Source organism: Pogona vitticeps, chromosome 3 (genome assembly GCF_051106095.1).
Source record: "Pogona vitticeps strain Pit_001003342236 chromosome 3, PviZW2.1, whole genome shotgun sequence".
NCBI classification, from domain to species: Eukaryota; Metazoa; Chordata; class Lepidosauria; order Squamata; family Agamidae; genus Pogona; species Pogona vitticeps.
This window is the reverse complement of record NC_135785.1, coordinates 70,055,786-70,070,013: the sequence shown is the minus strand read 5'-3', so window position 1 is coordinate 70,070,013 and position 14,228 is coordinate 70,055,786. Positions and strand designations below refer to the sequence as shown.

The following is a 14,228-nucleotide window of genomic DNA, read 5'->3' as shown; positions in this document are numbered from 1 at the left end:
TTGTCATTGGTGATGCTCAGGGCAAATTTCAAAGTGAACTGAATGAAGTCCTCCCAACCATATGCCCCACCAGAAAAAGCACATTAAATTTATGTAACTACCATCACAAATAATGGTTATGCCTTCAAGCTGCTTACACAATATTGATGCCTAAAATCCTCCCTCCAAAATAGCATGAGGATTGTAACATGTGCTTATACAGTAGGTCAATGGCAGGATGTTGGATTAGTACATGAATATACTGTCATTTATTAGTGCTTTTGAGTAGAATAAGCTTGTAAATAATATTTTCACATCTCAGAAGACTGAGTTCTGTGAATTTTGTCTTGAAGTGTCACACCAGCAACTCTTCTACTGTTTGCTTTTAAAGAAAACCTTACACCAAAAATTGACAGCTAGTGGCCCTTCAGTTCGATGTACTGCAATTCTCCTCATCCCTCATCATTCGCTATTCTAGCTAGGACTGATGGGAGTTGCAGTCAGTAACATCTGGAGGACCTCCATGTATAACCCCCTTGTTTATACTAAATAGAACAGGGCAATACACTCATGCAATAATGGTCTGAAGGGTTTCGGGGGGATGTATGACTTGAAGTAGCCTGGTGGCTAAGATCTGAGCTAAGATGTGGGAAGTCCCCACTAGCAGTCTAATTCCTACCATCTTACTCAGCCTTGGCCTCCTCCTAGGCAGTATACTGGATAACTGCAATTTAGCTGCAATTTTTACAATAACTCTTTATGATACAGTGGCTAAAAGGCAGCCCCTCATATGTTGTTGGACTGGAATTCTCATCAGCCCTAGCCAAAATTGTGGATGGTGAAGAAAACTGGGAGTTGGGAGTTCCCTTTTTTGAACAGAGAGCAAGACGGAGCCAGGCCTACACTAGGCCACAAAGGCCTTTCTCCCAGATGAGCCACATTTAGATGTCTGTAGGTATCTGTTTGTTAGGTGGCACTACCAAAATGGAAAATTTGGAGATCTATAATGTCTCTCTCTCACACACACACACACACATACATACATACACACACACATGACACATCCCTAAGTCCAACAACATCTTCTGGATGGCTACATTTTGCCTATTTCTGTCATAAAGCATTGTCCAAGGATTGCAGCTAGCTAACACATGTGGCATTCTTTGACATCTTGACACTCTATAAATGCCTGTGATAATGTTGATGATGGAACTTCATTTCTGACCTCTGTCCTACTCCCATGATAAGTTCCTGGCATTGCATAGTCATACTATATGTTTATCTTTCAGACTATAGTTGAAAGATTTAGAAAAAAAGAATAGTTATTTAACTTACGCCTCAGCTGGTGTGTCTGGAATTACTTCAATAATATAGGCTCCAGAAATAACATCAGGGAAGTCTTTATGGCGTTCTTTCAGTTCTTTAGCTTTACTAGAAAAAACAAACTCAATTGAATAAAATATGAATTGATCTTCTGTTAGAACACTTAACAATAAAATTGAGCAACTTTCCAGAAAGTAAAACTTAGAGACCTTTACTAGGAGAAAAATTACCATATTTCTGCTGTCCAAAGTGAAAAAAAACTTTTGCTACCATTGTGGAAAATTACTTCGACGTGCATAAAATTTATAGTTACATTGACCTAGCTATTTTGACATTTGATTGGTTTCTCTTTCAAAAAGTGAAAAACCTGTGCCTAAAACATGTCCCACAGTAGATGATACATGTAACTGGGTCCTTTCTTTCTTTCTTTCTTTCTTTCTTTCTTTCTTTCTTTCTTTCTTTCTTTCTTTCTTTCTTTCTTTCTTTCTTTCTTTCTTTCTTTCTTTCTTAAATACCTCAACCATACGAAATAGCTGCTGGTAGAAGAAATACAATAATTTCAAAACTTACCTAGGAGTGAGGGACATCATACGTATGCCAATATATTTCTTTTTTGTTACTGCTTTTCCTGTTTAAAAGAGAGGGGGAAGCTTATTCTGACAAGCTCTTCTCATCAGAACAGCAACACTGCACACCTTATGCAGAATGCTGTGGTAAAAGACCTCCCAACTGTACCACTTCAAAATGAAACTGTGAGGCAATGTTTTGGAAACTAGCTCACAAAATAAACAAAGGCCAAAATATCTGATTAATTATATCCAGTGGCATAACACATTTGGCATAAATCTTGACTTGGAACACACAATGCTTATACTAACATCTTAACTAGCAGCAATTTCACACTGAGATTTTAATTAATTAATGCTGTCATGTCATGTCGATTCTAAAGTATGGCAACCTTTTTCAGGCTTTTCGAAGTATAGAAGTGGATTGGTTGTAGGTTTTTCGGGCTGTTTGGCCATGTTGTTAAACAGTCCGAAAAACCTACAACAACCATCAGATCCCGGACGTGAAAGCCTTCGAGAATACATAGAAGTGGATTGTATTCCTTTCTTCTGGGGGTGCCCAAGGACTGTGTAGCTGAGGAGCCAGTCTCTGTAGCCTTGGGCAAGCTACATGGTCCCAGAGTGCCCTCAGAAGAAGGGAATGGTAAAATACTTTAGTGTATTAGAAAGGGCCACAATAAGTCAACACTGATTGACCATATGTAATTATTATTTTTGTCTTAATGTATGGCAAAGATTTTTTTAAAATAATGTTATGTGTTTGTGTGTTCTGTGAAATCAAGTTGAGATTAACTTATAGTAACTCTAATAGGGCTTTCAAGGTTAGTGAAATATTAAAGGAGTGGTTTTACCAGTTCCACTCCCCCAGTGACCTTCCATAGCCAAGTGGGGGTTGAACCATTATCTCTCGAGTTCTAGTCTTTCACTCCATCCACTACACTACATTGGGAATAAAAAATAATATCCACCAATAATTGTATGTGTCCCAAATATCTTCCTGATATTTTGGTGCTGGGACCCCCATAATTCATCACCATTGGCTTTGGAAGCCAGAGCTGGTATGATTTTTGTTCAAAAATATTCAATGAGCCATAGTTGTCCACCCTGGTATAGAGTGTTAAATAGTATTGTACCATTAAATGGTATAGTACCTTTGGCTTGGCGGTCATGTGACTCAGTCAGGAATTTTTTAATTTTGTCCGACGGTATTGCAAAGGAGATCCCAGCAGTGACTTTCAGAGTATTAATACCAATTACTTCACCATCCTGTAGTAATGTGAAGAAAAGTAATCATGAACTACCCAAATAAAGATAGTAAACTTTAATTTGAACAATCAGTCCTTGGGAGAGGCCTATATTGCTTTGTTGGATGCCAGAACACAAAAGATCTGGTTCATTTATTTTCTGAACATGAGCTGGACCATGAAAACGCAGCTCAGTGACATAAAGTACACTTTGAGTGCAAGCTGGGGAAAGTTACTTTTTTAGACTACAGCTCCCCAAATCCTCCAGCTCATAGTATCCATCTTAGTTGGGCAACTCTGAAAATTACAGTCCAAAAAGTATTTTTCTAAGTTCTGCTATGCATATGTCAATTTCCATGGCCAGTTCCTGACATCTCCTCACTTAAATAGGGCATTCATTCCTAAGATCTGGCATCATGAAATGGATCTGGGACAAGAATTTCTAAGGTGACCTCAGAAAGTCATTCTGAACCAAAATAGATGTTATTGGCCTAATATACTAACAGACAGACTGTGGATGAAATGAAGTGTACTCCACTCTGTTCTAGTTATAGAAATATGCTTTGCACAATGCTGTGAAGCTTTCTCTTAAACTAAAAACAAACCCACCCTCCTTTAAATACCATATTTTTCTGTTTATAAGACAACCCAATGTATAAGATGACCCCCCTTTTCTAAACCCCCAAATTAAAAAATTTGAAAATTTGCATGATCGCACCCCTTTGGTCCTGAAGCCCTTTCATGGCTGCTTCAGGATCAAAGGGGTGCGATCCTCCCGCCCTTTCATGGCTGTGTTAACCATTTCCTAAGCCTTTTCATGGCTGCTTAAGGATCAAAGGGGTGCGAGTGTGCCATCCTTTCATGGCTGCTTTACCCTGTGGCTTCAAAAGGCAGGGAAAGTGGCTACATTCCATGTATAAAACAACCCTCAATTTTTTGTCTAATTATTTAAGTAAAAAGTGTCATTTTATACATGGAAAATATGGTAATATATTTTGTTCAATCGTATATTTTCAACATGGAACATAAAATTTTCAAAACTACATAACCATAATGCTAATTAATGCTGAGTTTTCAAAATTCAAAGCTGAAACATTATAGGTCTTTTTGAACAACTGGCTTGGGTCAGAGGAACAACTGGCAGAAGAGAAATAAGACAGAACACTTCAAGAATAACACAAATATGAATAGTTTCCTACTCCTTGTTTTGAAAAAACTAGCCATCTCAAAATACTGTAATGTGTAATTATTATCATTATATCCCCATCTTTTCCCTTCTTGTGACAAATTATACCAGAATTACGATATCTGAAAACAGAAACTTTGCCAGAAGACAAGATGCAATGATGGCCTTCTGCAGGCGCAAAAGCAACACACACACACACACACACACACACACACACACACACACACACACACACACACACACACACACACACACACACACACACACACACACACACACACACACACACACACACACACACACACACACACACACACACACAGAGAGCATACTAAAAATGTGCTCTGGATGGCTGCAAAATTCTCTGGAGAAGCATTCTGTGGAGAGGGCCTCCAAAGGGGAAGGGAGGGAGCAAAGGTACTACAGTGCCACTGTGATTTTAGATGTCAACTGCTTCAAAGCAACAAGCAGCATTGTGGAAAACCAGTACTATAGGAAATTTATACACCTGATTTATAAGTGGGGTGGGGGGAGGACTTCTATGGATTGTCATATTTTTTTCCGGCAAACTATGTTTTAGTTTTTGGATGGATTTGAGCAGGTTTATGAGTAATCTGGTGAGATGGTCAGATTATTCATAAACATGTTTGAAATTGCTTATGGGTTCAAAGGTAAGTTGGAGAGAAAATGTGAAATGTCATAGGAATCTTCCCCCTAGTTATAAGACATTTGCATACGCCATTGTTTCTGTTGTTATTTTTATTGCCAAGTACAATAATACTTCTAACTGTAATAATAGATTTTCTGATAATGTATTTCAGAAAGTTTATGAAAGCATTCTGTATTTCCACTTTACAAAAGAAAAGGCAAAAACAATAGAAAGTAGAGGCAATATAATTCATGCCTTAGAAGACCTTATCCAGACCTAGGTTTTGAATTTTTTCCTCACTGTCTCCAGTATGACTGGCAGTGATATAGAAGTATCAGACAGAAACACAGGAAGTACCAATATCCAGTGACAATCCTTCATTACTGAATATTGACTTCCACCATAGTTATCAATTTATCATAGAGAAATTGATAGTGAGAATCATAGAAAACATATTAAAACTAAAGCAGTAGGAAGCAAGTGCTGATTGTCAATGTTTCATGTTTCTGGTACAAAACATGAAAAATATCATACGAACAATATTCTTATTTGCAGAAGATGTCAACATTACAGTCATTCTGAAAAAAAGGCACACTCTAATCATTTTGGATACTAGACATCAATGTCAGCACATGATTTACCAACACTGGCATGACAGAGTGATGAATAAGAATCATATGATGCTTATGTAGACACTGATCAGCTTTCCTCTTTAATCAGAGTAGGGGTGAAAAGGGAGCCAAATAGCTTGTGGAATCCAATGTGCAAAGTAGAATTCTAATAATGAACTCTTACCAGGTTTACTAAAGGTCCTCCGGAATTTCCATACTGCAAATGTAGGGGAAAAATAAATCTTAATCTTAATCCAAAATACTTTTTAATCTTTTACATTCAATAATTTACAAAGCTTATTTACATTTTGAAGATAGTTGCCACATAACACTTTCTGGAAAGCATATTCACATTAACTTATCCATAGCATTCCTTTCTGGAATTGTAGCTATTCAGACCTCAATGGCAGAAATCATGGAATTTTTGATTTGGTGAGAACCTAGACATTCTTTGCTATAGAATTTTAGTGTACTCCTCTGAACTACAGCAAAGAATCCTATGTCTCTTAGCAAACCACAAATCATAACAAATCAAAATCTCCACTGATCAATGGCAAGCATACAGTGCTGAACTGTCCATTATTTCTGAGAGGAACAGCACTAAAGCATGCAGTCAGCATCCTGGGAAGAGCAATTAGAGAGATCAAAGTGGACTCATCAAAAACCAAGCAAAATAGCCCAAATAAACTCCTGTGTGGAGATACTTAATTTGGGGGATTCTGTTTTGCCACTGAAATGTCCTACAAGACAGGCAGTGACATTTCTTGCCTCGTGTTATTTCAAAAAAACACTGTTCTTGCCCCACAATTCTGGTGCCTCTCAGTGCTTCTCTTAAAACACTTCTTATGCGTTACAATGTTTAAACTTGTTTAGTAGAGTTCCTTAACAATTTAGTCTTCTAAATCTATTAGAGGCTGATACTTTTATTTTTCCCCCTTGCTACTTAAGCTTTAAAATACAGTTGTTTTCTTAATTCTGTAGACTCTTTTAAGTTACGAGCACATAACACAACTTGTCAGACAATTAGGTCTGGTAATTCACCTGCAACCTCATCACTAGCAGAAGAAGTACTAGAAGCTGACATCTCTTTGCCTGAGTCCTGGAAAAAGTCACTTAAAAACCCAAGAAATATAATCTTTTCACAATTTTCTGATGGTTCTTTAGAGATAGCTAAAGGATATATAGCCTAGACTCATAGGTTGTAATTCATGGTTCAGTACATCATAGTGTCTCTTTAAAGAACAAGTTTAAAGTTTAGTGTAATTCGATTGTTGTCCATTTTCTGAGAAATCGTTTGAAAAAAATGCTAATGCACTAACTTTAATAAGATAGAAGAGAACAGTAACAGAATAGCCAAAGAATCTGCTGATGTAATTTATTTTAAGGTTAGAAGCATCAATAAAAGAGAAGTTTGAGGAAAGTAACTTACATTGATAATGGCATCTGTTTGAATGTAGTCCATATCAGAATTTCTAAGTCCAAGTTCCCTGCCTCCCCGTTGTGTGGTGCTAACAATTCCAGTAGTCACTGTGTTCTGAAGAGAAAATGGGCTTCCAATTGCCACCACAAATTCACCAGGACGCAACTCTGATGAACGTCCAAGCAGCAGAACTGGCAGCCTCTCCTGTGAACAGAGAAAAGCAAAATGTTGACAGAAATCAATAGCACTTCAAACATTTAAATGTTGCATTAAACGAAGGCACCAAGAAATAAGTGAGCATGGCTTTCTATGCTTGTAGTATGAACAGTTCTCTCATTAGTTTAAAGACATCTAGACATAAAAATGTGAAACCAAGAAGTCATCATGGAAAAATGTAAATGACATGTTAAGCACTCCAAAACATAGATTGTATGGATCCACAATTTTATTTTTTCTAGAAAAGCTAGAAACTGAACACAAAATCTTCCTTACTAAGGAATGTGAAGAAACAGAAGAAGGCCAGAGGTAAGATCTAAGGTAATTTAGAAGGCATCTGATCATAGATTCTCCCTAACCTTGTGGCAATACCACCAAGTACCATTAATAAAACCCTCTAAAAACATACCGTATTCTTCTGTATATATGACCTCCCCAATGTATAAGATGACCCCCTAATTTTTACCCTTGCCGGAGGTGGAGGAGAAGTCAATGGGCAGCAGTGAGAGGCAGCTGAGTGCAGCTGCTTCTTTGCCTCTGTCTCCACCTCTTGCTGCTGCTACAGTCTCCTCCAGCACCACTCACAGGCTCAGCAGAAGCAGGAGGAGACAGAGGCAAAGAAGCAACCATGCTTGGTCGCTTCTCGCAGCTGCACATTGACTATTGCTGCCGCTGCCCAATCACAAGGAGACAATTGCTGGAGGGGGCGATTGAGCGGCATTGGCAGGTCGATGGACAGCCACGTGCATGGCTGCTTCTTTGCCTCAGTCTCCGCCTTCTGCTACTTGCCTTCTGCTAAAACCCTCAATTTTTCCTCTAATTATTTTAGGAAAAAATGTCATTTTATACACGGAAAAATATGGTAAGCTGAATGTCTCCATTTACTGTATCAAATTTGTGAACTCAGAAGCACCTACAGTATTCAAGAGAGGAAGTTTGGGAACATAGACATGCAATTGCTTGGATGTAGCCAATGCCACAGTTTCTAAGTCTGAGCTTTTCACCTCCCCCTTGTGTGGGGTGCTATATTTTGTTAAGAAACTGCAAGCTTGGCTTTCTCATGTGGCCTATGTTTTATCAGCTAGCTTATGGACAGGCCTTGATGCTTAAACCTACTATTGAAACAGACAAAAGACCCCACTTTCATCTGCGCCAGCTTCAATGCTAAAACATAGTACAGAGAAGGCTCTGTGGGCTAGGTTTCCAGCTGCCTTTCCCCACTCGTACAACTGACATCTGCTGATTCATTTTGTTCACTGTATTATGATTCCTGTCATAACTCTTCAAATTAACTTGTAGACCTTAAAGCTAATATGCATGAATGTGTGGGCACAAAAATACTCATGTGTTTGGGATTGTCTTTCAGGCATACACAGCTGCACATGCAGTTATTACTTTGCAGGTGTCTGGGGTGTGGCAACCATCCCAGCTCTGGCAACTCTGTAGATTTCTTGGAGGAATCTGGCTGGAGGTGAGAGCAAATCTGTTTCTTAAATGCATCTTCACCATTTGCAAGCCCATGCACAGGTCTAAGGTGTGATCTAGGCTAGGGCAATGACATGGCAACCCTGTTGAAGCCAAAGTGATGTGAGCATAGATAAGGGACTATCTAGTTGCTTTTCTCCATGAATTTTACAAAGGAAAGTTGAGATTACTAGAATTTTCAAATAACACAAAGCACAGGGTTTTTTTTTCTACTATAGTTCAAACATCCAGTTACAAGTAACCAAGTGATATATATGAATGTGCGAAACAGAATATCTGAGCACTACTAATTGCAAACAAATATAAATGAGTTATCATGACTGGAGTTCTGCAGTAGCTGTTTCTGCTATGAAAAATGTTTCATGAAACTAAAAGGAAAATGAAATATGAAATGATGTAGTAGCAATACTCTATCCATATTTTCCTCCTTTTATGTTACTGGAAAGGGTTTGTTCAGGGAACTGTTCAGATAAGAGCCTTTATATTACTACAACAACAATGACAATGACTACTACTACTATTACTACTACTACTACTACTACTACTACTACTACTACTACTACTACTACTACTACTACTACTACTACTTATAAAAGAGTAAAAACTCCAAGATCTCAGTTAACAGCCTTGTCTCACAAGTCTTTCATCTAGATGTGCTTCGTTTTTTCCTGAGCTCAGCACAGTACTTTAACAAATTTATTACCAACCAATTCCTATGTCATGAATCAATTCAGTTATCAAGAAAGCATGCTTGACCAGAAACAAAAAAAAAAAGGGGGGGGGGTCAGCAAGCTAGATGAAAAAATAAGACACAGATTTTATTCCACCTTATACTTACATTTATAATAGCAAATTTTAACAACAAAATTTTAACAAATTAAATTCATGGATGTTGAACACAAATTTCAGTCAAGTTTTTAATTTCACACTGCATGCTACATTAAGTTCACCTTAATTCAATAGCTATACCAAGGGAAATACATCAGAAGGAAAGAGCAAAGGAAGGACAAAAAAGTTCAGAAATGAAAGGTTTATGTCAGATATGACACAGAATTTAGAAAATTACTTATTGAAAAGGTTATTCCCATTACTTGTTACAGTATTTAAAAAAGTAACTTGCTGCTGTTACACATTATAACACCAAGAAGATAACATATTAGATTACTTATTACTGTATGTTCTTCCTTATTTGTTTGACAAATGTAAATACCTTGTTTGACAAAAAGAAAAAAACAAAGTATAATAAGAGACTAACAAAACTCTTCTTTAAAAATCTTATCAGAATGAATCTGAAATGGCTTAAAATACTCTTAAAACTTCTGGGAACACCCCCCAGAAAATCTTAAAACAATAAAGCAATTTCATCCCTACTTCTGACATTACTTCTGAAACATGGCTTTGTTCCCTGTTCCTCACTATACCCCCAAAATAAATGGTTACACATGACTGCTTTAGTTTTAAGTAGTTATGTACAAGTTCTGGGGTACCTGAACAATGGTACAAATAAAACAAGGGGAACAACTGTGAGGAAGCTCATTTGCTGGCTGAGGAATAAGTTAAGCCCATCTGTTAGTACCACTATGGTGCCAGTAAGATTCTAAAGGCCTGCCATTTGCCCATCTTTGGCATCTTAAGAACAGTCAATGACCATCTGTTGCATTGATGCGTTCACTGATGCTGAATAAATAAAGTGTGAACTAAATACATACAGATATGCATTATTATCATACATTTAAAATATTGTAGCTGCCCGCAGGCAGCCCTCACCTGAAGGAACTGTTCCCTTCCCAAATTTGCTTTATTTACATAACTGCTCACCCTGATATGAAACACTCAAAAACCTGCCCTCACTTTCTATGAAATTTCCACAGCAGGGAAAAATTAGTGTGTGTATGTGTGTGAGAGAGAAAAAAATGATAGTGACAACACATTTTCTATAACTTGGCTAAAACAATTCATCTATCAGACAAAGTCTTGATAAGAGTAATAGCTCTCCTGAGGCAGACACATATTTTCAGAGACTTGAGATATTTCTGAAAGGAGCTATATAATAAATAGTTGGTGAGTAATGCAATTATTTGCTGTTGTGCTGAGTCTTCAAGCCTGGACTAATATTGGTGAAATGTCAGTTCAAAGTCAAGCACTGTATGAGTTGGCTCAGGATCATGTGTATGATTCAACATGTCTTCTGGAAAGAGTTAGTCTGTGGGGCTCAGATAAAATCAGTCGCAAAAATCCCTTCCTCAGCAAATGCTATAAAACATGGTTTTGCAAAGCAATATGTGCCATGCACACAAAGTTTCCAGAAAGGACCAAGTACTCTTATTTTTTCACACACACACACACAAACACACACACACACACACACACACACACACACACACACATATGAGAGAGAGAGAGAGAGAGAGAAAGTAAGCAGGAAGGAAATGCTCATTTGTCAGCTTGTTTTTATCCCCCCACACTCAATGTGGCAAACATTATCCATTTATGTAAGCAAAGGAGAGTCTTCCTTTCTCATTTTTAGAGATCTAGTAGAGCTTTAAAATTGTGCCAAATGACACAGATGTTCAAAAATGGGGAATTTAGAGGTCTATGAAGTTTAAAGTGGTTTGGTCAACTTGTAAACTGAACATAAAATGTACATTGGCCCAAATATTCATTTGTGTTACAAATATGTCTCTTTGACATGAATAATGATCTGGTATGGCTATGAACAGATAAAAGTGATGTTTTTTATTATGTATGAAAATGGCTTTTAAAACTATGCCTGTATATTTTAATAAAAAACTAAAAACACTTATAATATTGAAATTAAAGATGGGCACGAACCATTGATTCATGATAGTTTATCAGCCAAACAAGTGTTCAGTGCTTCAAAGCCATGCCTCCCCCAGCAGTTACCCATTCAGATGCAGTGACTTTGCTTCCCTGCCCCACCTCCTCCAGGTGTTTCATCTGAGTGGGCATCTACCAGAGGAAGCCGGGCTTTGAAGTGCTAAACACCTGTTTGGCCGATAAATCGGCTCTTCATAGCCATCTTTAAATGAAATTCAATATTAAAGAGATGTGTTTTTACATTAAAGTCCTGTGAATGTACTCCAAATACATGTTAGTACATGCCTATGAAATTGCAGTGTTATCAGCTACCACCTCTTCAGTGGACATAGACTGATTGGTGCTGTCAGTTTGGATATTTGGTGGAGTACTCACACTCCCCAGAAACCATATTTAGAACAACTCCTTTTGCCAACTGAATTCCTAATTCAGTTCTGGAAAGTCAATTCTTGGATTAAATCAGGCCATTAGCAGTGCCATGTCATATGTTCTCTCTCTCTCTCTCTCTCTCTCTCTCTGCATTTACTGGAAAATAAGAATTTTTATCAGTGTACAGATGTAGAAAGATGTGATGCATTTATTAGACCTCTTAAAAAATCGAACAATCATTACAAGCTTTTGTGAATTAAAAATCACTTCTTCAGGCACGCACCAGTAATTTGTGAGCAGTGCAAAAAAATTATAAATGAATGTCCCAAAAATTTAGGGCAAACATTTGCCAGGCATCCCCTTAAAGTGAGTTTAAGGGTGGTTACAAATAAGCTTTGGGGGTGTGGTTTAATGCCTTATCCCTGGTGCCATGTGGATGGAAATTTCCAACCTGTATTTGTTTTCCTATTATCTTTGGAAAGGAGGAGTTATTTCAGCACTTTAAGTGTATATCATCGCTACGTGCTTTAGAAGTAGACTCTGGACCTTTAACAACAAATGCCACATAAAATCATGCCTTCCAGCTGTAGATACATTAAAAGACAGAAGCCTGGGCATGCCATAGATTTAAATTGCTCCCTGTGCCTTTCCCCACAACCATGAAGAGTTTCTGACTCATTATGTAGCCTAGGGCAAACCATACCTTTGCATCTCTTCCTGCCCCCACCCTTCATCACACGGCCTCATGCAAGGTTCAAACAGCACAGGCCAGCAGGGTTTGTTTTTTTTTTAATTTTGAAAAACAACATTGCTTTTCCAATGAGTAGTGCCAAAAGTTCTCAGGCATGGAACACACATTACATGCCATCATGCACAAATGTATCTGCATTCATTGATGACAAGGGGAGCCTCAATCATATGATTAGGAACCGAACAAAACTATTCAACCCACTGCCATTTCAACTGAAGGAGAAATACCGTATTTTTGCTAGCTTCCAACTGGCTGTTTGGGGACAGTTAATGCGTGGGGCAAGAAGCAGGAAAGAGGGGCAGCTCTTCTAGTACACTCTGGAAATAATTTGAGGGGAAAGGATATTGTTGGATTTCTACCAGATGTCTGGAAAATAATCTGTATTCCAAATAGAGTCTAGAATGACCCTTGAGGGCATGGGTAGCATCATTGCAAAGCCTGGGAACCGTTTCTCGAGCAGTTCCTGAAATGCTTGCTCCCATTTTTTTTTCCAAATTTAGCCAGTCAAAGAGGAAACAGCAGAAAAGACTCCCAGAAGATCTACCATACAGCCTCAGGTTCTTAACACTAACATACAATGATCTGGAGTGGCAGAAATAAGCAGAAATTTAATATCCATTTATGTGATTTCCAGAGGGCTTAGATTCTGAGAATGTTTGAGAGGCTGTCTGAATGACCTTATATGGTAGGTAGCAGGTGGTGAGAAGGGCTCCCAGAAACACTGCAGCAGGATCCAACCTCTGCCACATCACTAAGAGCCTCATCTATGCTTGCAACAAAGTAACATGGTGAAACAGAATACAATGTTTCAGCTTACTAATTCTTCCCACTGTAGTCAGAAAACTACAGTGTAGTGATTGGGCTGGGATAGCAAGGTGTTCTTTGTATATACAAAGAATATGTGTTATGTGTCATCAAGCTGGAACTGATTTACAGTGACACTAACAGGACTCTCAAGTTAAATGGGATGTTTAGGAAGTGGTTTCACTGCTGAGTGGGGATTCAAACCCTGGTCTCCTGAGTTCTAGACCAGTACACAATCAACTGCACCATGCTGGATACAAGACAAGCAACAACAAAAAGACTCTACAAGGGTTCTATAATCCCATTATGTTGCATGTGCAGCTCACGACTAAGTAAAGGGGCATTTGGGAGCATGCTCTACTCATATAAGAACTTTATTCATTTGTTTTAAATTCAGAATATGCATGACATTAATTGTATGGACGAAATTTATGTGTGCATTTCCCATTTCCACCTAACAGCAGTTTCCAAGTTCCACTGGGATCACTGAGCAATTAATGCTCTATGAGATTCTGGACAAGACTTTATAATGGACTTATGGTTTCCATTCATACCCAGGAAAGTTTATGGTAGATATGGTGGTGCTGCCTCAGTGGGACCTCCAAACCTCTGCCCACAAGACAGTCATGAGGAGGGTCCAGCGAGGTCACCCCACCCCAAAATGAGTGATTCAAGCCAACATCAGAAGGCACTGAGTTGCTGAGAAGAAAAGTGCTACTTACTACACATGAAGGGCACATAGAAAGGATGGAGGTGATTCATGGCCAGCATGTGGGGATGCTGAGTG

The 14,228-nt window shown here is 38.3% G+C and overlaps 1 protein-coding gene across 1 annotated transcript in view; it reads right to left on the bottom strand.

The window, feature by feature from the left end:
• Positions 1-14,228, bottom strand: part of HTRA1 (HtrA serine peptidase 1) — a 60,069-nt gene that overhangs the window by 1,715 nt on the left and 44,126 nt on the right. The window contains exons 4-8 of the mRNA XM_072995443.2: positions 6,988-7,182; positions 5,743-5,775; positions 3,020-3,134; positions 1,873-1,930; positions 1,315-1,410 (exon numbers count right to left, since the gene is read on the bottom strand). Coding sequence (XP_072851544.2) covers positions 1,315-1,410; positions 1,873-1,930; positions 3,020-3,134; positions 5,743-5,775; positions 6,988-7,182 — 497 coding nt within the window. The remainder of the gene's footprint in view (positions 1-1,314; positions 1,411-1,872; positions 1,931-3,019; positions 3,135-5,742; positions 5,776-6,987; positions 7,183-14,228) is intronic.